General features: G+C 40.4%; 2 protein-coding genes across 6 annotated transcripts in view; one reads left to right on the plus strand and one right to left on the minus strand.

Moving 5' to 3' along the window:
- GEMIN6 (gem nuclear organelle associated protein 6) overlaps positions 1-4,865 on the minus strand; it is a 39,671-nt gene extending 34,806 nt beyond the window's left edge. For all 3 annotated transcript variants that reach the window (XM_065929413.1, XM_065929412.1, XM_065929411.1), the window contains exon 1: positions 4,704-4,865. The gene's annotated coding sequence lies outside the window, so the exon portion shown is untranslated. The remainder of the gene's footprint in view (positions 1-4,703) is intronic.
- A 297-nt stretch (positions 4,866-5,162) lies between these two features.
- SRSF7 (serine and arginine rich splicing factor 7) lies at positions 5,163-10,750 on the plus strand. Of its 3 annotated transcripts, none has more exons than XM_065929408.1 (8): positions 5,163-5,310; positions 6,368-6,548; positions 6,906-7,082; positions 7,963-8,037; positions 8,125-8,235; positions 9,419-9,472; positions 10,025-10,060; positions 10,451-10,750. In XM_065929408.1, the coding sequence occupies exons 1-8, from the start codon at positions 5,283-5,285 to the stop codon at positions 10,503-10,505; spliced, it is 717 nt and encodes a 238-aa protein (XP_065785480.1). In that variant the 5' UTR covers positions 5,163-5,282; the 3' UTR covers positions 10,506-10,750. The 3 variants fall into 3 exon arrangements, with proteins under 3 accessions (XP_065785480.1, XP_065785481.1, XP_065785482.1); XM_065929409.1 differs by having other exon boundaries at positions 8,125-8,226; XM_065929410.1 differs by having other exon boundaries at positions 8,125-8,202.
- Positions 10,751-19,491: the final 8,741 nt, after the last annotated feature.

Raw genomic sequence — 19,491 nt, forward strand, 5'->3', positions numbered from 1 at the left:
GACAGTGTATTAAAAAAGCAAAGACATCACTTTGCTGACAAAGGTGAATCTAGTCAAAGTTATGGTTTTTCCAGCAGTCATGTACGGATGTGAGAGTTGGACCATAAAGAAGGCTGAGCGCTGAAGAACTGATGCTTTCAAACTGTAGTACTGGAGAAGACCCCTGAGAGTCCCTTGGACTGCAAGATTAAAGCAGTCAATCCTAAAGGAAATCAATCCTGAATATTCACTGGAAAGACTGATGCTGAAACTAAAGCTCCAATAGGCTGGCCACCTGAAGCAAAGAGCCGACACTGGCAAAGATCCGGATGCTGGGAAAGAACTTAAGGCAAAAGGAGAAGTGGGCAACAAAGGATGAGATGATTAGATAGCATTACCAACTCAATGAACATGAATCTGAGCACACTCTGGAAGATGGTGAAGGACAGGGAAGCCTTGCGTCCTTGGGGTCACAAAGAGTCAGACGAGACTTAGCAACTGAACAACAACATTTAACCAATGCTTTATGTTTGATTTTCAAATTATTTCCAACTTCTGAAAAGATAGTATCTTACCAACATTTTTCCAGATAAATCTTTATGTGCATCTATGATTAATTCCAGGAAGCAAGATTACTAGTCCGAAATATACATGTAACTTAATAATTTTAAAACACATTGCCAAATTGACCTCCTCAAATGTATTATTTCACATTCCCATTAGTGTGTATAAGTGGCAATTTCACTGCACTCCTGATAGAAATAGGATGCAGTTTTAATTTGCATTTTTATTAAGGACAGACATTTTTTCTGCTTTTACTTTGATTTCTTACTGTCTGATTTTTTCTCTATTTTTTATTGGGTCAAGTCATGATTTGTTCTTTACTAGAAATTCTGGATCCTTGAATTTGGAGAACTAGACAGGTCTGAAAAAATTGGGGGACAGAGAGGACACACTTTTTCTATCAAGAAAACACATGAAATTTTTAAAAAAGTTCTTAGCATTCTTTCACTTAAAAAATGATGGGGGGAATATTTTAACAGAAAAAAAGGATGGTTTTTCCCAAGAAAGAATGGTTGGCAATAGTTTATATTTTTCTGAGACCGGAGAAATTTTCATTCAAGCTCAGACAGACTGACTGCCTTTGTAGTAGGATTTGGGAACCACTGCACTCATCATGCTGCAATTCTAGGTTTAGTCTCATTTGAAAAATGAGGTGGTTAGACTAGTGATCTGGTAGAGAAGTCCTCTTATCTCTTAATTTCAAGGCATTTCTTTCATATACAATCTTACTTTAATTATCTATTTGAGAGTTAATGGATGTTTATGCATCCATTTGCCATAAGCTTTGAAATAGATTCTATCCATTTTAAAAAGTTAAAAAAAAATTTATTTCCCTGCACCTAAACGCAGCATGCAGGATCTTTCAGTTGTGGCATTTGAACACTAAACTGAGGCCAGTGGGATCTAGTTCCCTGACCAGGGATCCAACTGGGCCCCCTGCGAAGGGAGCAAGGAGTCTTAGCCACTGCAACATCAGGGAAGTCCCTAAATTTTTTTTTTTTAGTGTTTCATTTTATGTTTTTGACTGTGCTGCTTGCAGGATCTTGGTTCCCCAATCAGGGATCGAACCCAGCAATGGAAGAGAAAGTCCTAACCACAGGACCACCAGATAATTCCCTATAAATATGTAATTTTTTTTTAAGGTATACCTAATCTCATAGAAATTAGCCTCCAAGGCTAAATTTGGTGATAAAAGTGACAGTTTCCACATTGCTCACAAATACATATCTCCCCATTCCATTGGCAAATACCTTTGTATAGAACCTTTAAGAAGGTTTCAGGGTGTGATTTTGGGATTCCTGGGGATTAACTTTTCATGAAAAACCTTTCTTTTGAGTTTTTTCATGTTATATGTGTCAGATGATTTTTCTCTATGTGCATTGAGTCAAAGAAGAAAAATGACAACTGCTCTTCCTGCAGTCATTGAGTTAAGAGAGACATCTTAGGAGTGGCCACTGAAGGATGGCCAGCACCATGTTTCAGAGTTTTGTCCCCGGCTTTGAGGAAATTTCAATTTTGTCCAAGGGCCCAGATCATATTAAATTTTTAGATAGTGCTAAGTGCTAAACTCTAAGTCTAAACTAGTCTAGCTCTAATTATGACATTAAGCTGATCAAGTCACTTTCATTAATAGTCTTTCTTAAAGAAGGAACAACACAAGTGATTGGTTTAGGGCTTGATGACAGTTAATAGTTTCACACTTTTTAACATAATAGGCATTCCTCAGAGAGCCTCACTCTTCCTGGATTGCTCCAAATGCACCATCCATTTAGGAGTATTTGTATCAGTGGGGCACTCTTAAATCACAACTTACTTACTCCTTAGAGTTGGTCAAAGCATTTGTGGCTCTTTAACTGTTGTTCCCCTCTCCCTCCTATATACTTCAGTACTAACTGCAGTCCAGTACTTAGCTAATGAGAAGCTAATTTCTTTATACAGTATGAAAGACTTATAAGCCTGTCTCTAATAATTGTTTCTTCCCAGAATTTTAAGATATTCCAGAGGGAATAGCAGAGTATGAAATATTGAAAAAAGGAAGCTGTAGTTGAACACAGTTGTTTGGATTCATCTCAGGACAAACATACACAGAACATACATAAAAATATATTAAATGACTAATATTGGGGAAATTCCCTTGAGGTCCAGTGGTTAGGACTTTGCATTTTCACTGTTGAGGGCCCAGGCTCAATCCCTGGTGGGGGAACTAACATCCTGAAAGCCTTGGGGGGGTGGGGAGGGGAACCATTGTTGGTAGTACTATTCTAAAATAAAGATTATCTCTGACTAAAAAGTAATACATGTAGCAAAAGGTCTAAAACTGTTTTTCTTGTTTTAAAGTTTTCACATCCAAATAAAATGATGACAATGACTTAAAAGTGAAACCAAAAATAAAGATAAAAGGTGAATTTTTTTGGGAGGTTAATTCCTTTGTTTTGTTTCATTTTATTATAGGCAGTTAACATTAAATCCTCTTTTCATATTTCCTTCCATTAAAAAAGGTGAATATTTCTCTAATGTTTCTCTGGAAATACTGAATCTAGGGAATGTAGATACACTTTGAAAGCTGCAGCTTTCAAAAGAATTACCCTTCCCTTCATTAAACTAATAATATTAATATTTAACAACAGAAACTTAAGATTTAAAAAAGTCATATAGGAAATATTAGAATATTTGTTGAATTGAATTAACTTTCACATTCAAATTGAAACTGGGAATTTGACCTTAAATTAATACAGAATTGTAGAGGCAGAAATTTATGTGAAACTGATTTAAAAACAATCAGTAGGAATAAAAGAACTGTACAAAAATATCTCCCTAATTGGACTGACATTTAGTGAAAAGAATTGTTCTTAGAGAGAAAGTTTTCAATATAACGGGGTACAAAAGAAGTACACAGTACTATTATTTTTTCATGGCAATGAGGTTAGCAAAGCCCAGCCTAGAATTGTCCCTCCTTTAATGAGAGAGACTTAAGTTACAGAATCAGGCAAGCCAGTCCAGGTTTACCTCTTTCCCTTTAATGTGCTTGAAATCAGTTTGTTGTAAGTTGGACAGTTGCTTCTTTTCATACTGTTTACATGGTTATTTGCTCAAAATGCTCAAAAATTCTTTTGTACAGTAGACTTTGTATTCAGAGCCCCCAAAATATTTATTGAAGTCTATGAGAAACTATGCAGTATAATAAGCACTATTTTTTAAAATTATCTATGCTTTGTACCTATGCTCTTTCTATTTAAAATGTATATAAATGATCATGTAAAGGATAGGTTTTGTTTAATCCTTTTAAGAAGATCTCTGTTAAGTAGATAACAACAAAAACATAAGACCAATTCCTTCCATAATTTGAAAAGTTATGGAAATAATGGAAATTCTTAGTATTACTCTGAAAGAATTCATTTTTTATTTACCTGAATACATGCTAATTTAACTAAGTCCCCTTCCTCCTGTACTGTGTATCCCACATCTATACATAACAAGTGAAGTTACAGCAGATGAAAAAAGAAAAAAAAAAAAAAAACCTAAGAATTTCCTCTTGTTTTGTGGAACATTTCCAACTCATGTATTTCAAGTATTTACTGTGCAATGCCTTTTTTTAAATGGATGGTAAAAGTGAAATCTGTATTTACAGAGCTGGTGTCTGGCAAATACATTGTATAAAATTGAAACTGCATTTTTTACGCGATTCTAACAAAAGATTTTCACTTATTTGATATATAGAATGACTGAGCAGCAAGACTGCTTACTCAGAGACGACTTAAGAAACTCCCCATCCTCAGGATACAGTATTAGTGGATGAGATGTGGTACTACAGTGCAAAGCAGAAAGCACTAGAAAGGAAGCACAGCTATCACTTTGTGCGTCAAATGCTAATGATTTCAGAATTGCCACTACCACAAATGATTTAAGGGTTTAGGGTTATGTCACGATTTCAATAAAAGGAGGTTGGGGGGGACCCTCTACTCCTTTGTCCCCCTGACTCCGAGAACTCGGACGGTGTTGGGGAAAACTGGTGGCCGGTTCGGAAGGGGCAGAAGGGTCGATTCAGGGCTGGCGGTCCCTTGGGGGCGTCACCCCTTTCGAGGCCCATGGTGGTTTTGAGGACCACTACTCAGAACGTGGGGGTTTAGCGGGTTCTCACCCTGGCCCAAGCTCCCGATTACCTCTGACGAGCCCCAAAGATCAATGAGTAGCAGTCGAGGTCAGGTCCCCCAGCAGAAAGGCGGCGACGGCAGCAACATCGGCGGCTAAACCTTACAGCCTTTCATGAGGCCTGTCTAGAGCATCTGAAAGATTACCACAGCTAAGGGTCCCTAGATGCGAGGGGGCGTAAATGAAGGCGGGGGGGGGGGGGAGGAGACTGAGGGAAGGAAAATGAGTAGGACCCAGGGAAAAGGGGGAGGGGAGGGGGCAGGACTACGTGGGGAAGGGCCAAGGGTTTACAGGCTGGATCGCCGCGTTGCCATGGAAACGTATCCCTCCGCCCAGGATTCGCGTTTCAACCCCACGAGTTCCCTCCGCACCGCTTCTCTGCTGTTTCCGCCCAGCTCCTTTGTGCCGCGCAGAACGTCGAGATGACGCATGCGCAACGAAACCCAGCTGCCGCATATATAAGCGCGAACCCAGGCGCTTCCTCGTAGTGCCGCCGGGACCGTTGGGGAGTGAGGCGGTTTCGTTGGTTTTGTGTTGATCGTTCTCTGGGCGCTGCGAGCTGAAAGAGCCCAGCTCGCAGGCCAGTCATCATGTCGCGCTATGGGCGGTACGGAGGAGGTAAGAGGCTGGGGGCCAGTAAGGGAGGTTGCTGTGGGTGTAGTGAGTATTTAGAGGTCGTGAGGTTGGCGCGGCGGTTGGGAGACGGTTATTCCGCGTGCGTAATGGCGGCTTCGGCGCACACCATACGAAGCTGGAGGCGGCGGCGGCGGGGTATCGCAGGAGAACAGCGGGTGGCTGGGGTAGGTCTCTGGCGGGTATCTTTCAGTTCTTGGGCATTTTAGTCTCCCGCCCAGCCCGAGCCAGGCCCTCAATCACTGTTTTGTTGTTGCCCTTCTTCGAGCTGCCCGCCTGCCCGCCCGTCCCCCACCTGCCCCCCCCCCCCCCCCCCGCCTCGGCTGCCATTTTGCGCACATTGACGAGCATGGTGGCGCATTTCTTTGGCGCTTTCCCGCCACTTTAGCTGACAGATGTGGTCGCAGCAATAAAAGAAAGGATGAATTTAAGACTTAGAAAACTGGCAGCTTCGAGTTGCGCATTCTCGTCAAACGGTCTGATTGTTGAGTGGGAATGGAAGCGGGATCTTTAAGTCTGGCGGCCGGTGTTTGTCTTTTGGCTTTTTCGAGCACGGTTTATGGCTTCTGGGGCGGGGAGCTGGAGTCACGGGCGAGCCTGCGCCTGGGGCGCGTGCTGCAGAGTAGAGGAGTCGGCGCAGCCCCGCTCCCGGTCCGCCTTCCGCTGGGGCCCGCTCACCGAGAACGCCGCTGCCGCTGCCGCCGCCGGCCCGCGCGCGCTCCGTGTGCCTGGGGCTGCCGGGACTCGGGGGCGGGACCGGGGCGGACTCCGCCCCACGCCTCGGAGTATCCCACCACGCTGGTGTGCTCGCGTTTGGAGGTTTCCCGCGGGGCTCCCAGCCCCCCATTGAATGTTAAGAACTTGGTTCGTTCGTTTAGCTTTTCAGAACTGTACGAACTTCGTTGGTTTTAAGACTAAATTTAGTCCTTGATAGAGTACTAAGTATGTTTTGCACTGTTAAAGATGGATTTAAGCAAAGAATTCAAACTTAGGCCAGATTATTTGCATAACATGCGCTCTTTTCTTTGCCTTTTTTAAACAGAAACCAAGGTGTATGTTGGTAACCTGGGAACTGGTGCTGGCAAAGGAGAGTTAGAAAGGGCTTTCAGTTATTATGGGCCTTTGAGAACTGTATGGATTGCCAGAAATCCTCCAGGATTTGCCTTTGTGGAATTTGAAGACCCTAGAGATGCAGAAGATGCAGTTCGAGGCTTGGATGGAAAGTAAGTGAGATCTTGGTGAGAATATTCCTGTGCCAGGCTTGAATTCTGTAGTCTGGAGGAGTTTTTAAATAACTAGCTGATCACTTTATCAAGACAGGAACTGAAAGCAAAAGTGAAGTTTGAAGGACTTATAAAGATATGGATGGGGAATATATGTAAATCCATGGCTGATTCATGTCAATGTATGGCAAAAACCACTACAATATTGTAAAGTAATTAGCCTCCAACTAATAAAAATAAATGGAAAAAAAACAAGATGTAGCTGGAGCTTCTGAGGGCAAAGAGAGTGATTGGAAAGTTCTAAATACAGAGCTTACTTTTTTTTTAGCATTACAATTTTATTGTTGTTTTTTGTAGAGTTATTTGTGGTTCCCGAGTGAGAGTTGAACTATCAACAGGCATGCCTCGGAGATCTCGATTTGATAGACCACCTGCCCGACGTCCCTTTGATCCCAATGATAGATGCTATGAGTGTGGCGAAAAGGGACATTATGCTTATGATTGTCATCGCTATAGCCGCCGAAGAAGAAGCAGGTATTTATTTTAATAAAGGAATGGTTAGTGTACTAGTTAATCAAGTAATTTTTTTATTAGCAAGGCACAAACGTATTTTTCTGTAAACTTGAATGTTAATTGTTACAGGTGTATTTTACAATTTTTGTTTAATTAAAGAAATGTTAATGTATTAATAATCAACCTGGTCAAAACCTTTCAGGTTTCTTCGTTTGAGTCAGTCGCCTTGATTCAGAATGTCACGAGCCTTATGATATCATGCTGAGGCGCCTTGCAAATCCGACAATTAAGATCCTCCTAGACCTTGAGGTGATCAGCATAAGAGGCCAGATCCCCTCGAGTCATCTACACCTAGCTTCACCTTATTCTTTAAAGGGCAGAAAATTTGAGACGGTGATCGCCGTAACAGTAAATTTGGCTTACAATTGGGGGCCCCTCCGGTTTAGAAAGAGGAACACCAGATTGACCACATTCCCAACTAGAAAAATCTTCTTGCGTCAATCAAGCCTCACCTGGCTCATTTGGCTGTCAGTTTGATCGTCGTGTAGATTGAAGAAAACATCTAGATGCAGCGATCGGCTATAGATACTTCTAGATCGTCTAGATCTACTAGACCATGGGCCAAAGAGGGTCGACCTGCAAACTTGCAAGGTTTATTTTAAATACACATTACAGTGTTTTATATTATGTTAATCTAAAATGTAATTGAGCTTTTAACAAATCTTTTTTTAGGTAGTTTAAAAAAAAAAAAAAAAAAAAACGACAACTAATAGGCCCAGAGTTTTATTTCCAAATGAGACACTAAATTTAAATAGTTTTGAGATTTGGTTTCAGCAGAGGCATACCGACTTTAAAACGAGTTGCCATCTAATATTATATTTTTTTCTGACTTGAAAAATAGGTCACGGTCTAGATCACATTCGAGATCCAGAGGTAGACGATACTCTCGCTCACGCAGCAGGAGCAGGGGAAGGAGGTGAGAGATCTTGTTTAAACTTTAACTGGTAAGAAGTGGTGAAGTTTAATTGGCATCACACTGAAATTACTTTGATTTAATGTTTAGGTCAAGATCAGCATCTCCTCGGCGATCAAGATCTGTGTCTCTTCGTAGATCAAGATCAGCTTCACTCAGACGATCTAGGTCTGGTTCTATAAAAGGATCGAGGTATTTCCAGTATGTAGCACCTTTTTTCCCCCTTATTTGTATTTGGATTGTCCCGTCTTAATGACAGCGGTGGAGTATCTTACGGACCTAATTGAAATGGAATGCCTCAGAAGATATTTGGGGAAAAAAGTTCACTATGAACATGTCCAAATGAAGAAAAGCCAACTAAAGATTTTAAGGGCGTTACAGAGGTGATTGGGGGGGGGCGGTCTAAGGTATAAATCTTCAAATCATTCCAGTGAGCACTCTGGGTAAACATGTTGAAAACTTCTGGAGTCAGCTTTATATCTTTTGAGATCTACTGTCATTTACCTATAAGTTAGTTTATAGACACATGATAATAGCACTAAAAGATGATAGTTACTTGGTCCCTGATAAGGCCTATTAGAACAAGGAAGAGATTCAGAAGCAAGTTAAAATTTTTCTTTTTTTGAAGGTTGAGACCATGGAAAATTTAGGATAATATACACATAGATTGAATGTGGCTTGTTTGACCAGATATTTGGTTTAGACACTGAAATTTGAGAAGTTAAAAGTCAAATTGGACCCTTCAGCATTTTTTTGTTTTCAAAGGTTATGGAAATTGATAACATTCTAGATAATAAAAGGAGTTGACAATGCTACTCGTGTCAGTGGTAGGGAATGTTACTGAAAATTATTGCTACTCAGTAATGGCACAGTCTTTATAAATGCCAGAATTGAAAAACTTGTCCAGTTGAAAAACCTGAACTCTATAGATAAATGCATTTAACCAAATGCATTTAACCTGGTCGCAGGACCTCAAGATGTATATGTCAGCCTCATTTGGTGTGTGTTGACAAATTGATGGTCCTGAACCATAAATAGTTTGTTGATCCATGAACAGAGCTCTACCCAGTCATAGGAGTTTTCACTGAACTTAACACCTGAAGAAGCGAACTTTCCATTCAGGAGGTTGATAGGATTCTTTTAACACCAGTTTTCTCAAATGCCATAAATTTTCTTGGATGCTACACTCTGTTTAAGAATATTGTACGTCTGTACAGAAACTCACGATAGATTTTTGAAATGGTAGTTCCAAGTATTTGTCCAGTCTTAGACTGATAGGGCATCTTGGTCAGTCTTAGCCTCTTTCTAGCCTACCTTAAAAAGGTACTCAGAAGGTGTAATTGGTATAAATTAATTGGGTATAAATGTGTTTGTTTTTATTAAGATCCCGGTCCAGGTCGAGATCAAGATCCAGGTCTCTTTCACGGCCTCGAAGCAGGTAGAGTAAAAATCTTATTGATGTTCTTTTAGTTATGTGGCACCAATATCCAGAGTTCAAAGTGTTTTTGAATTGTTGGAATTTGTTAGCTATGAGCTTAGAAGTAAGTTGAAGAGCACAGTCATCTTATTAGTAAACCAAACTTTATAACTTCCTTTATACGTGGCCTGTTCTGGCTGACTTTGTCAGCAGGGGCATGTCAAGCTATAGTGAAAAGTTGGTGAATTTGGGCTTATGTCATGTCCAAGCTATAATGAAAACTTGGTGAATTGGGGGTTGTATTAAGAGGCCTGTGTTGGATTTGATAGATGTATGGAGAAGCATTCTGGGATCATTGTGCTTAGAGTATGAAAGATTATTTTATGAAGAACAAGTGTTAGAAGATTGACTTTTAGCAAAAGAAAAAAGTGGTAGGGTTTTTATTTCCAGTTTAACTGCAGTATAGTTTAACCTCAGGACACTTTGGGGGTTCATTTCTTTGTATTGTAACTGAAGGGGTTGGATAGTACTTTTCACACAAAAATAAAACACAACCTTTTCATGTTTTGACAGCCGATCAAAGTCCAGATCTCCGTCTCCAAAAAGAAGGTAAGCTAAATAATTTGTTGCCATATCTTAACTGTCAAGTGTGGCCTCTGCAGAATTTTGCTTACTGCTACTTCCCTGAGCTCTTTGGAGAATTGGTGCTATATGTTAAACTACTAAATAGAGTTTCATAGATGACCCCCCCCCCCCCCACCCTGCCCCAAATCTCCAAAAAGCAAATAATTAACTTTACCTAAGTTTTGTAAGATTAGTGAAGAGGCTGTTAAACCTTACAGGGTTGTTTTGGTTTTTTTTTTCACACTTCTGCTATAGGAGCTTACTACCCTTTGGCCACCTTAGCATTTCTTAACTTAGTTTCACTCTGACATACATGCAAGAAGAGTTTTGTTAGACACTAATTGGTTCCAAACTTAAATGTTTTTTTCTTTTTAGTCGTTCCCCATCAGGAAGTCCGAGAAGAAGTGCAAGTCCTGAAAGAGTGGACTGAAGTACTCAAGTTCACCTTTTAGGGAAAAGTTATTTTGTTTACATTATTATAAGGGATTCGTGATGTCTGTAAAGTGTAACTTAGGGAGGGTATTTCAACCATCTAATCAAAATGGATCTGGACTATTACTCTGTAAATTTACAGCAGTAAGATAATACAAATTTTTGTTGAATGTATTAACATCCTATGGTCTGAAAATGTGGATTTTTATTTGGCACATTTAAAATAAAATGTTTCTAATTAGATTTTTGATTTGTGTTCAATATTAATACTCCTTAGTTTGGTACGCTTCAGGAGTCAACCTTGATATTAACCATATTCATACAGACCTACATTTAAAGTTTAATGATAAGTCTTAAACATAATTAACAAATATATATATATATATATATATACACACTTGGAAAATTCCTTTTTACCCGTAGAGCTTTGGGTCAGATGGTAAGAACTTGAGTTGGGTCTCCCTAAACAGCATGGATGCATCATGACAAGTCCCTAAGTTCTGTTAGAGTTGGTATTCTTAGATGTTAGCAGTAAGGCTAATTTCTTATGTAGGGCTGTAGGGACTACTGACTTGCTCTAAGTGAGCACACCAGGAACTAAGTAAGAAGTAGCTGGACTTGATGCTGGAGAAGCTGGATTTTGCAAAAGCCTACTTACTAGAGGTTTTCAGGCTGTTCGATGGGGTGGTATCACGTTAGAACTCTCCATTCTAGAAAGTTATACTCAATGTTCTTTTGTTTTAAAGAAGTTTTATAACAAAACTTTTGCATGTTAGAGGAATTGTCTGAATTTGGAACAAAACCTTTATGTAAACCAGCTTTGCAAAATTATCCAGCCTAGATAGTCTCTTCTGTCTCTTCAAATGAATTGCCTTATTTTGAGCAGAGATATTAATTCCCAAGTTAGGTTTCTTCAGTTCCTGAAAACCAACATACTTCATCTTATTTTGCCAGGCTGGTGCAAAGTAATTAAAGGAATTAAAGATGTCAATCAGAAATGTTAATGAGACTAAAGCAGTCTGTAAATTCAAACTATATTTAGCAACACCTCACTGTAGTTACTTTTTGGCAGCATCTGACTTTAGAATATTAGCACCAGTAGATTGTTTATTTGGACTTTAAGCATCATAGGACAGTGACAGTTAATTTTGAATTTTCTGGTCAAACTTTTTCATGTATTCTCTAGCCTTGGTGCAAAACAAAGTTTTTAGTGCTGATGGCACGGCTATCTGTCCTTGTTCCTGACACTTTCAAACAATATTACTGGATAGCATTACAGTTGGGAATACTGATCTGCCTCATGTTTACTGGTTTGAATGATCATTAGTATGTTCAAAGTTTGGATGCTTTTGTTTTTGAAATTTTGACAACTGGCTGCGTTACATGGTTGCTGTAAAGCTATGTGTAATCAGCAGGCTTGTTTGTTGCACTTGGTCAGCTTTACTTGTTCTGTATATATAAAGATAAGTTTACTCAACAATAAATCTGCAGAGAATAAACAGTCCTGACATTCAATTTGTGGAATTGGGAGTTCTGAGCCCATAGTAGGAATCATTAATTCTGTAGCTTTGGGATGGATTACTAGCAGCATCCTAGAGATTAGTTGTGAGAGGATAAAAATACGGAAGAGGGGTTAGGGGCAAAAAATGAATTTAGTAAGCACAGAAAATTCTGTTTACCCTTGCAGGAAAGGGAGTACAGGGTATGTAGGTCAATACCTTTTTTGTAGCCATGACAACCCCGTACCCACATTTGGTATTCATCTTGATGACCTGGCTGGCACAGTGCACCTTTTTAAAAAAATTTCAAGGTTGGGACTGCTAAATGGATTGTGTGATTGATTTGAAAAGTGTTGCTTCATATTTAACTCCATTATTAACCTGGTAGCTGATTGAACATGTCAGACACTGCTTTGGACATAGAACCTTTCTTGGCACTCTCTCCTAGGTGTAGAGGTAAGTAAAGCATGACAGGACTTCACTTTAGTTCTCCTTCAGGCTTTGAACTAAGCTAAGTATCAAGGCAAAGTGAAGTGCTGTGTTTTACCATGTCCCCTCTATTGAGAAAGAAGAAACTTTGGGGGGTTCTTGAAATAATACCAATTTGTGACTAGGTTAAATGAATGATAGTGTAGTATTGTGATTTTCATCATTGTGTAGCCTATCTTGAAGTTGAGTGTTTTCCAGGATATAGTAAGCTAAGTAGGAATTGAAAGCTGTAAAGCTGACATGTTGACAGTTTTCAATGAAGGACAGTAGCAAAGAATTCACTAGATCTGGCTCTGAGCAATTAATTGCTTGGAGACCTTTACAGGGGAAGGTTGAATAGTCTAGAAGATGTTTATGTAATTTTATAACTGGGAAGATGTGATGAAGGCATGGTTAAAGTAGAAATACCTGGGGTCTTGGCTGGTGTTGGTGTTAATAACTTGGTTATTTTCTTTCCAGACCTAATGGGGAAAAGATGCTGGATAGAAGGGTAATTCTAGAACACAGAATGTAGCCAAATAATGAGCCCTCAAAGCCAGTTGCCAAAGCCAATGCTTTTCCCATTTCCCACAGGCTGCTGGCCCAACCTATTTGCCATTTCATGTCACTTTTTGATTTGGTGTATATAGCAAGAAGGCTCTACCCCTGACTCTGAACTACCCAGTTACCTCCCCAAAAGCAACCATTGTTGTCATTTGTACATAGAAACTTCTTCCTTTTTTTGGCTGCACTGTGTGGTTTGTGGAATCTTAATTGCCCAATCACGAATTGAACCTGGTACCTGGCTGTGAAAGCTCTGAGTCCTAACCACTGGACTGCCACTCTCCTTGTTTCTTTTTTAAAAAAATTATTTATTATGACTGTGCTAGATCTTGGTTGCTGCAGTCCGGCCTTCTCTGTTGCGGGAAGTCAGGGCTGTAGTTGCAGTACATGAGCTTCTCGTTGCAGTGGCTTCTCATTGTGGCGCCTCAAGAGTGCAGGCTTAGTAGTAGCAATGGGCTTAGTTGCCCTGCTGCATTTGGGATCTTCCTGGACTAGGGATCGAACCCATGTTCCCTGCATTGGCAGGCGGGTTCTTTACTAATGAGCCATCAAGGAGACCCTCCTTTTTTCTCTTAACACAAATACATAAGCTTTGTTTTTCTCATTTAATATCTTAAAGATCTTTTTCCCCCCAATTATTTTTATTAGTTGGAGGGTAATTACTTTACAATATTGTAGTGGTTTTTGCCGTACATTGACATGAATCAGCCATGGATTTACATGTGTTCCCCATCCTGAACCCCCCTTCCGCCTCCCTCCCCATCCCATCCCTCTGGGTCATCCCGGTGCACCAGCCCCGAGCACTTGTCTCATGCATCCAACCTGGACTGGCCTTAGAGATCTTTTACATGAGTAAAAATGGCATTTTTTAAAGCTGCATACTATTAAGTTGCTTGGATATTGGATAATTTGTGCATTAAACTTTTGTGCTCCAGTGTGCCAGGTACTGTTAGCTTTGGAATATAGAAGTGAACAGTCTTTGAGCTCAGTCTTCATTGAGTTCTGGAAGGGAGATGAACAAACACCAGGTGGGTAATAAATGATACGGAGAATGATGATACAAAAGGATAGGGGATTGGTTGCATTTGTGTAAGGACTGGTCCAGGGAGGTTTCTGACGGTGACATTTGAGCAAGTGAGAGTAAGCCACACCAACTTCTGGGGCACAGTACAGCAAAGGCCTAAAGTAGTTGGAGGCTAGGAGGCCAAGAGGCAGTGAACAGAGGGAAGAGTGGGAAGCGATGGTTTAGGAAGGAGGATGTAGGATTATAGATCGTGTAGGACCTTGTATGCCTTGAAAGGGACTCCCTGATTTCCTTGGAGTTTTTGAGCTACAAGTAACAGCAGTTTAATCAGTTTTCTATTCATGGATGTGAGAGTTGTTTCTAATTACTATTACAGTGCTGCGGTGAATAACCTTACTCAGTATGTCACATGTCTGACCCTGTGTATATATCTAGGATAATTCCTAGATGTTGAATTGCTGGGTCAGAGGGTCCGTGCATTTATATTTTTGCTGGTACTGTTTGCCCTGGTGGAAACAGGAGAAATAGGAGAGCCTATTTCTCTCTGACATTGCCCATTTGGTACATGTGGTGTAGCCACATGATGGGCCATCAACGTTGTTGATTTTTACCAATCTTGTGTTGAAACATGGTATCAGCATAGTTTAATTTCGTGGTAAAATACATGTTTTTCCCCCAACTTCTGTAAACTGTTGTGTATTCAAGTCTGGTTTAGGTTCCCTTGCTCTCAGCACACTGACCTCCATAGGAGAACACTGGGATGCGGGTTACTTCTCTGCAGGTATGCTGTCGCAAGGCACATGGTGACCGTAGGTACCTTGTTCTGTTTCTTCACTGCCTAGTGCTTATTAACACCTAAACATCTGATGAATGAATTCATGGATGAGTGCATGAATTCTAATCTGTTAAACCAAGCAAAATTAGAACTGTCTTTATAATTAATCACCATTTCAATTAAAAGCCCATATTTTCAGTTTCGTAGCCAATCAGACTTCTGTCTGCATCTGCTTGCAGGGGACGTAGATCCTTAGGCTGCTGTTTACAATGCCCAGCTCTACTCTGCAATTCTAGTGCAAGGTTTGTGCCTCATCTGGGTTAACACTGAGAGGCTGAGAGTTCTGCTCAGAAAGAGTAGAGAATTTCTGTGCAGAAAATTCTCTGCTACTAAGGGTTCAAACTTCCTTACCCCCTTCAAGAACTGGTGAGCCCAGGTGAATCAGCCTAACCTACATAAGGAAGGTCAAATCATCCATTTCTTATGACAGATGCCTAAGTTTATGTCTTATCCACCTCTAGATTCCCTGGGATTCTAAGTGACTGAAGCTTGAAGAAGGCTGGATGTGATCCTATTAAAAGATTGTTTTTATCTTGGTTAATAACATACCTTCAAGAAATCTGGGTTCTAGAAAATGAATCCTTTTCACTGCCAAGGATCAAAAAATCTAGCTGTAAAGAAATATAATCGATGTGGCAGAGGTAAAGGGAGATAGGTCTGTTTGCCTTGGTCATTGTTGGGAGGACCATCACCAGAGTGCCTGGGCCCCTGTAACAAGTTATGAGTTCTTTGCCTAAGAATGGGTACCCTGTGACATTTTGTGTTACAGTGGCTGAGTTGAGTAATTGCAACAGATTAAGTGCCACAAAGCTTAAAATACTTCGTCTTTTGCCCTTTACAGAAAATGTGTGCAAGTCCCTGATTTACACTTACCTCTTTTTTTCGGGGGCCATGATGCAAGGCCTGTGAGATCTTCCTCGACATTTCTCTAACTATTTAGTCTTCAACATAATGGGGCCAGGATTGTCAGTCTGGTTGCTGGGGTCTTAACAAGACATACTTTTGGTCTGGGAAGATAGTTTCTCTGACTCAATCTTGAAGTGCTTCCTGAAGCTAGAGAGTAAATTCTAGCTAAGCACACTAATGCACTTATAATGTTAGTGAATGTGGAGACTCATTACTATGAGGAAAGCTTTTACTTTATGCTAGGGCCAGTGATTCTCATCCCTAGTTACAAATCAGGATCACCCAGGGAGCTTTAAAAACAGTGTAATGAAATCAAAATTGCTGAGGGTAGCTTGGGCATTAATATTCCAAAAAATCTCCCTTAGTGATTCTAATATACAGCCACAATTGAAAATTACTGCTGAAGGGGTTAGTTCTAGCTAGCTCCTACTTCACTATAACGTTATTAGACAGACTTGGCCTGGCTTACTGCTATTGTCATAATAGATATTAAAAAGAGCAGCACTCACGTGATTAAAAGGATTCTACAACATATCCTCTAGGATCCTTTAACTAACTGACTCTATGGAATGGAACCTTTCTATGAAAAAGTTTATATTAGTACCACTAGAGGTCACTGTGCTCAAGAGAAATACTTATTTTTTAAAAAGGTAACATTCTGTTCAAGGAATTTGAAGGGGTATTTATCAGAACTGTTTGGATTTTGTCCAACACTAAGTTCATTGGAAGGACTGATGCTGAAGCTGAAACTCCAATACTTTGGCCACCTCATGTGAAGAGTTGACTCATTGGAAAAGACCCTGATGCTGGGAGGGATTGGGGGCAGGAGGAGAAGGGGACGACAGAGGATGAGATGGCTGGATGGCATCACCGACTTGATGGACATGAGTTTGAGTAAACTCCAGGAGTTTGTGATGGACAGGTAGGCCTGGCATGCTGCAATTCAAGGGGTTGCAAAGCGTCGGACACGACTGAGCAACTGAACTGAAGTGAACTCCAAACGTGGCCCCTGGTCACAATAATTGCTTCAAACCATCTAAGGCTCTACTGCATATACATTTATAATTGTTATAGCTTTGCGATGTGTTGATTGTGTTTATTGTCAAATATCTCTAGTCTTTATCTCAAATATCTGCTTGTTTTAAAGTCTTTTTTTTTCTGATATTAATATAGCCACTTTACCTATTTTATGGTTACTGTGTTTATGGTATATCTTTTTCATCTATTTACTTTCAGCTTATTGGTGCATATACAGTTGACCCTTAAATAGCACAGGTTTGACCAGCATGGTCTTCCCTGGTGACTCAGTAAAGAGTCTGCCTACAATGCGGGAGACCCAGGTTCAATCCCCGGGTCAGGAAGATCCCCTGGAGAAGGAAATGGCAACCCACTCCAGTATTTTTGCCTGGAGAATTCCATGGACAGAGGAGCCTGGTGGGCCTACAGTGCATGGAGTCACAAAGAGTCAGACATGACTTGAGTGACTAACACTTGACCAACACGGCCCACTTACACACGGATATTTTTTTCAGTCGATTCTATATACCTACATGATTTGCAGATGTAGAACCGCAGCTGCAGATGACTGTAGTTACATGTGGGTTTTTGACTTGGTGGTCATGGTGGTGGGCTACTTCAAAGGTCAACTGTAGTTAGTCGCTAGATCTTGACTTTTAATTCAGTCTTAACAAACTGCCTTTTGGTTTGTTTAAGCCATCTACAGATAGAATTACTAGTATGGTTGGGTTTACGTTTGGGGTTTGTTTTCTGTATGTGTCCTGTCTTTACCATTTTGTATTAAATATTATTTTAGTGTGCTATTCAAATTCCTCTTGATTTTTTAAAACTATTTTTTAGTTATCTCCTGAGTGGTTGTATCTTGTTACTTTTCAGTCACAAAGTTGTGTCCGAGTCTTTGTGACCCCATGAACTGCAGCACACCAGGCTTCCCTGTCCTTTACCATCTCCCAGATCTTGCTCAGACTCAGGTCCATCGAATTAGTGATGCCATCCAACCGTCTCATCTTCTGTTGTTCCCTTCTCCCACCTTCAATCTTTCCTAGCATCAGGGTCTTTTCCAGTGAGTCAGTTCTTCGAATCAGGTGGCCAAAGTATTGGAGTTTCCGCTTTAGCATCAGTCCTTCCAAGGAATATTCAGGACTGACTTCTTTTAGGATTGACTGGTTGGATCTCCTTGCAGTCCAAGGGACTCTCAAGAGTCTTCTCCAACACCATAGTTCAAAAGCATCAATTCTTCAGCGCTCAGCTTTCTTTATGGTCCAGCTCACATCCATACATGACTACTGGAAAAACCATAGCTTTGATGGTTAAACAGCTGGATCTTAATTTATCACAAACTCCTTCAGATTAATAGTCTGGTAAAACCCAAAAATTTTGTTCCAGTATATTTTCCTTTCCCAACCTTCTCTCCCTGTGCTACATTATGTGTTATAAACTCGGTAACATGGTGTTTAATTATTGCCTCATACAACCTTCTGTCTTTTAAAGAAAAGATGAGAAAATTTACTGTTTCTGGTATTTTTCATTTCTTTCTATGGATTTGAGTTACTGTCTTAATTCCCTTGCAGCATTAAAGGAAGACTTCCTCTAGTATTTCTTGTAAGTAGTTCTGCTAGCAGTGAGTTTTCTGATTCTTTATCTGGAAATGTTTTTGTCCCACTTTTGCATTTGAAGGGTAATTTAGGGGTTTAAGCACATTGATTGTGCCCTTTACTGCCTCCTGCCCTCTGTTGCAGGCAAAAAGTCAGATGTTAATTGTATTGGTGGTCTCCTGTAGTGACAAGACTTTTTTCCTTTTGCTTTCAAATTTTTCTGTCTTCAAGCTCATTTATTTTTTTCCCCTGCCATCTTTAATCTGCTTCTGAGCCTCTGTAGTTGGAACTATAATTTGTTATTGTACCTGTCAACCTCAGAATTTTGCTTGGTTCTTTTTTTATAATCTCTATTCAGTATTTTGGCTATTTCTAAAAGAACATTCTTGTGTTTATTTTTAAGCTCAGCTCTGTAGGGGTTGCCCTGCGTCTGCATAGCTGGCTCAGTGGTCAGCAACTGGGTAGTAGTGCTCACACATTTCAGCCCGATTATTGTCCTCTGCTGATGGATCTGTGTGAAGGTAGGGAGTGGATTCAGTGTTTAGACATTTTCTCAAATCTGTTTTCATTTTTGTTAAGTCCTTTTAATTTCCTTTGCATGTGCCTGCCGCATCAGAGTTGGCCAGGAGTGTGGGTGTGAATAGCTTGACCCCCTCTGGTCTTTGCTGTGCATGTGTAGCCTCTGATCACCCAGAGGTGTGCTTGTTCCAACCACAGTTGCAACCTCAGGCTAGTAGAGCCATTAGCCTCCCTGCTTATAGAGCACCAAGATCATTATTTTTATTAACAAAGCAGTTGGGTATGGATATCACCTGCCACTCCAAACTGAGAGAACCCTCCCATCCCTGAAACCATAGCAGTAGCAGTCTCCTGGTCTTCATGCTCTGTTGCGCCCTGGCAGAAGCTTCACTGCAAGTGAGCTGGGGAAGTGAAGGGAATGGGAGCAGCCCCAGGCAAGGATGCCACACACAGTCTTACATTTTCTACTCAAAGTTCAGCAGTTTTTCAAACAAACATGTCTTGTATGTTTTGGGCTAGTTGCCAGAGTGACAAACTTGTTTTGTCTCAGTTTTTTT

This window comes from Muntiacus reevesi, chromosome 3, assembly GCF_963930625.1.
Source record: "Muntiacus reevesi chromosome 3, mMunRee1.1, whole genome shotgun sequence".
In the NCBI taxonomy this organism is placed as follows: Eukaryota; Metazoa; Chordata; class Mammalia; order Artiodactyla; family Cervidae; genus Muntiacus; species Muntiacus reevesi.

Bases quoted from the DNA above. Each gene is read 5' to 3' on its own strand.
- SRSF7 (XM_065929408.1), top strand. From the start codon at position 5,283: ATGTCGCGCTATGGGCGGTACGGAGGAG. The intron at 5,311-6,367 runs GTAAGAGGCTGG...TTTTTTAAACAG, and splicing joins CTATGGGCGGTACGGAGGAG to AAACCAAGGTGTATGTTGGT. The intron at 8,038-8,124 runs GTGAGAGATCTT...TTTAATGTTTAG, and splicing joins AGCAGGAGCAGGGGAAGGAG to GTCAAGATCAGCATCTCCTC.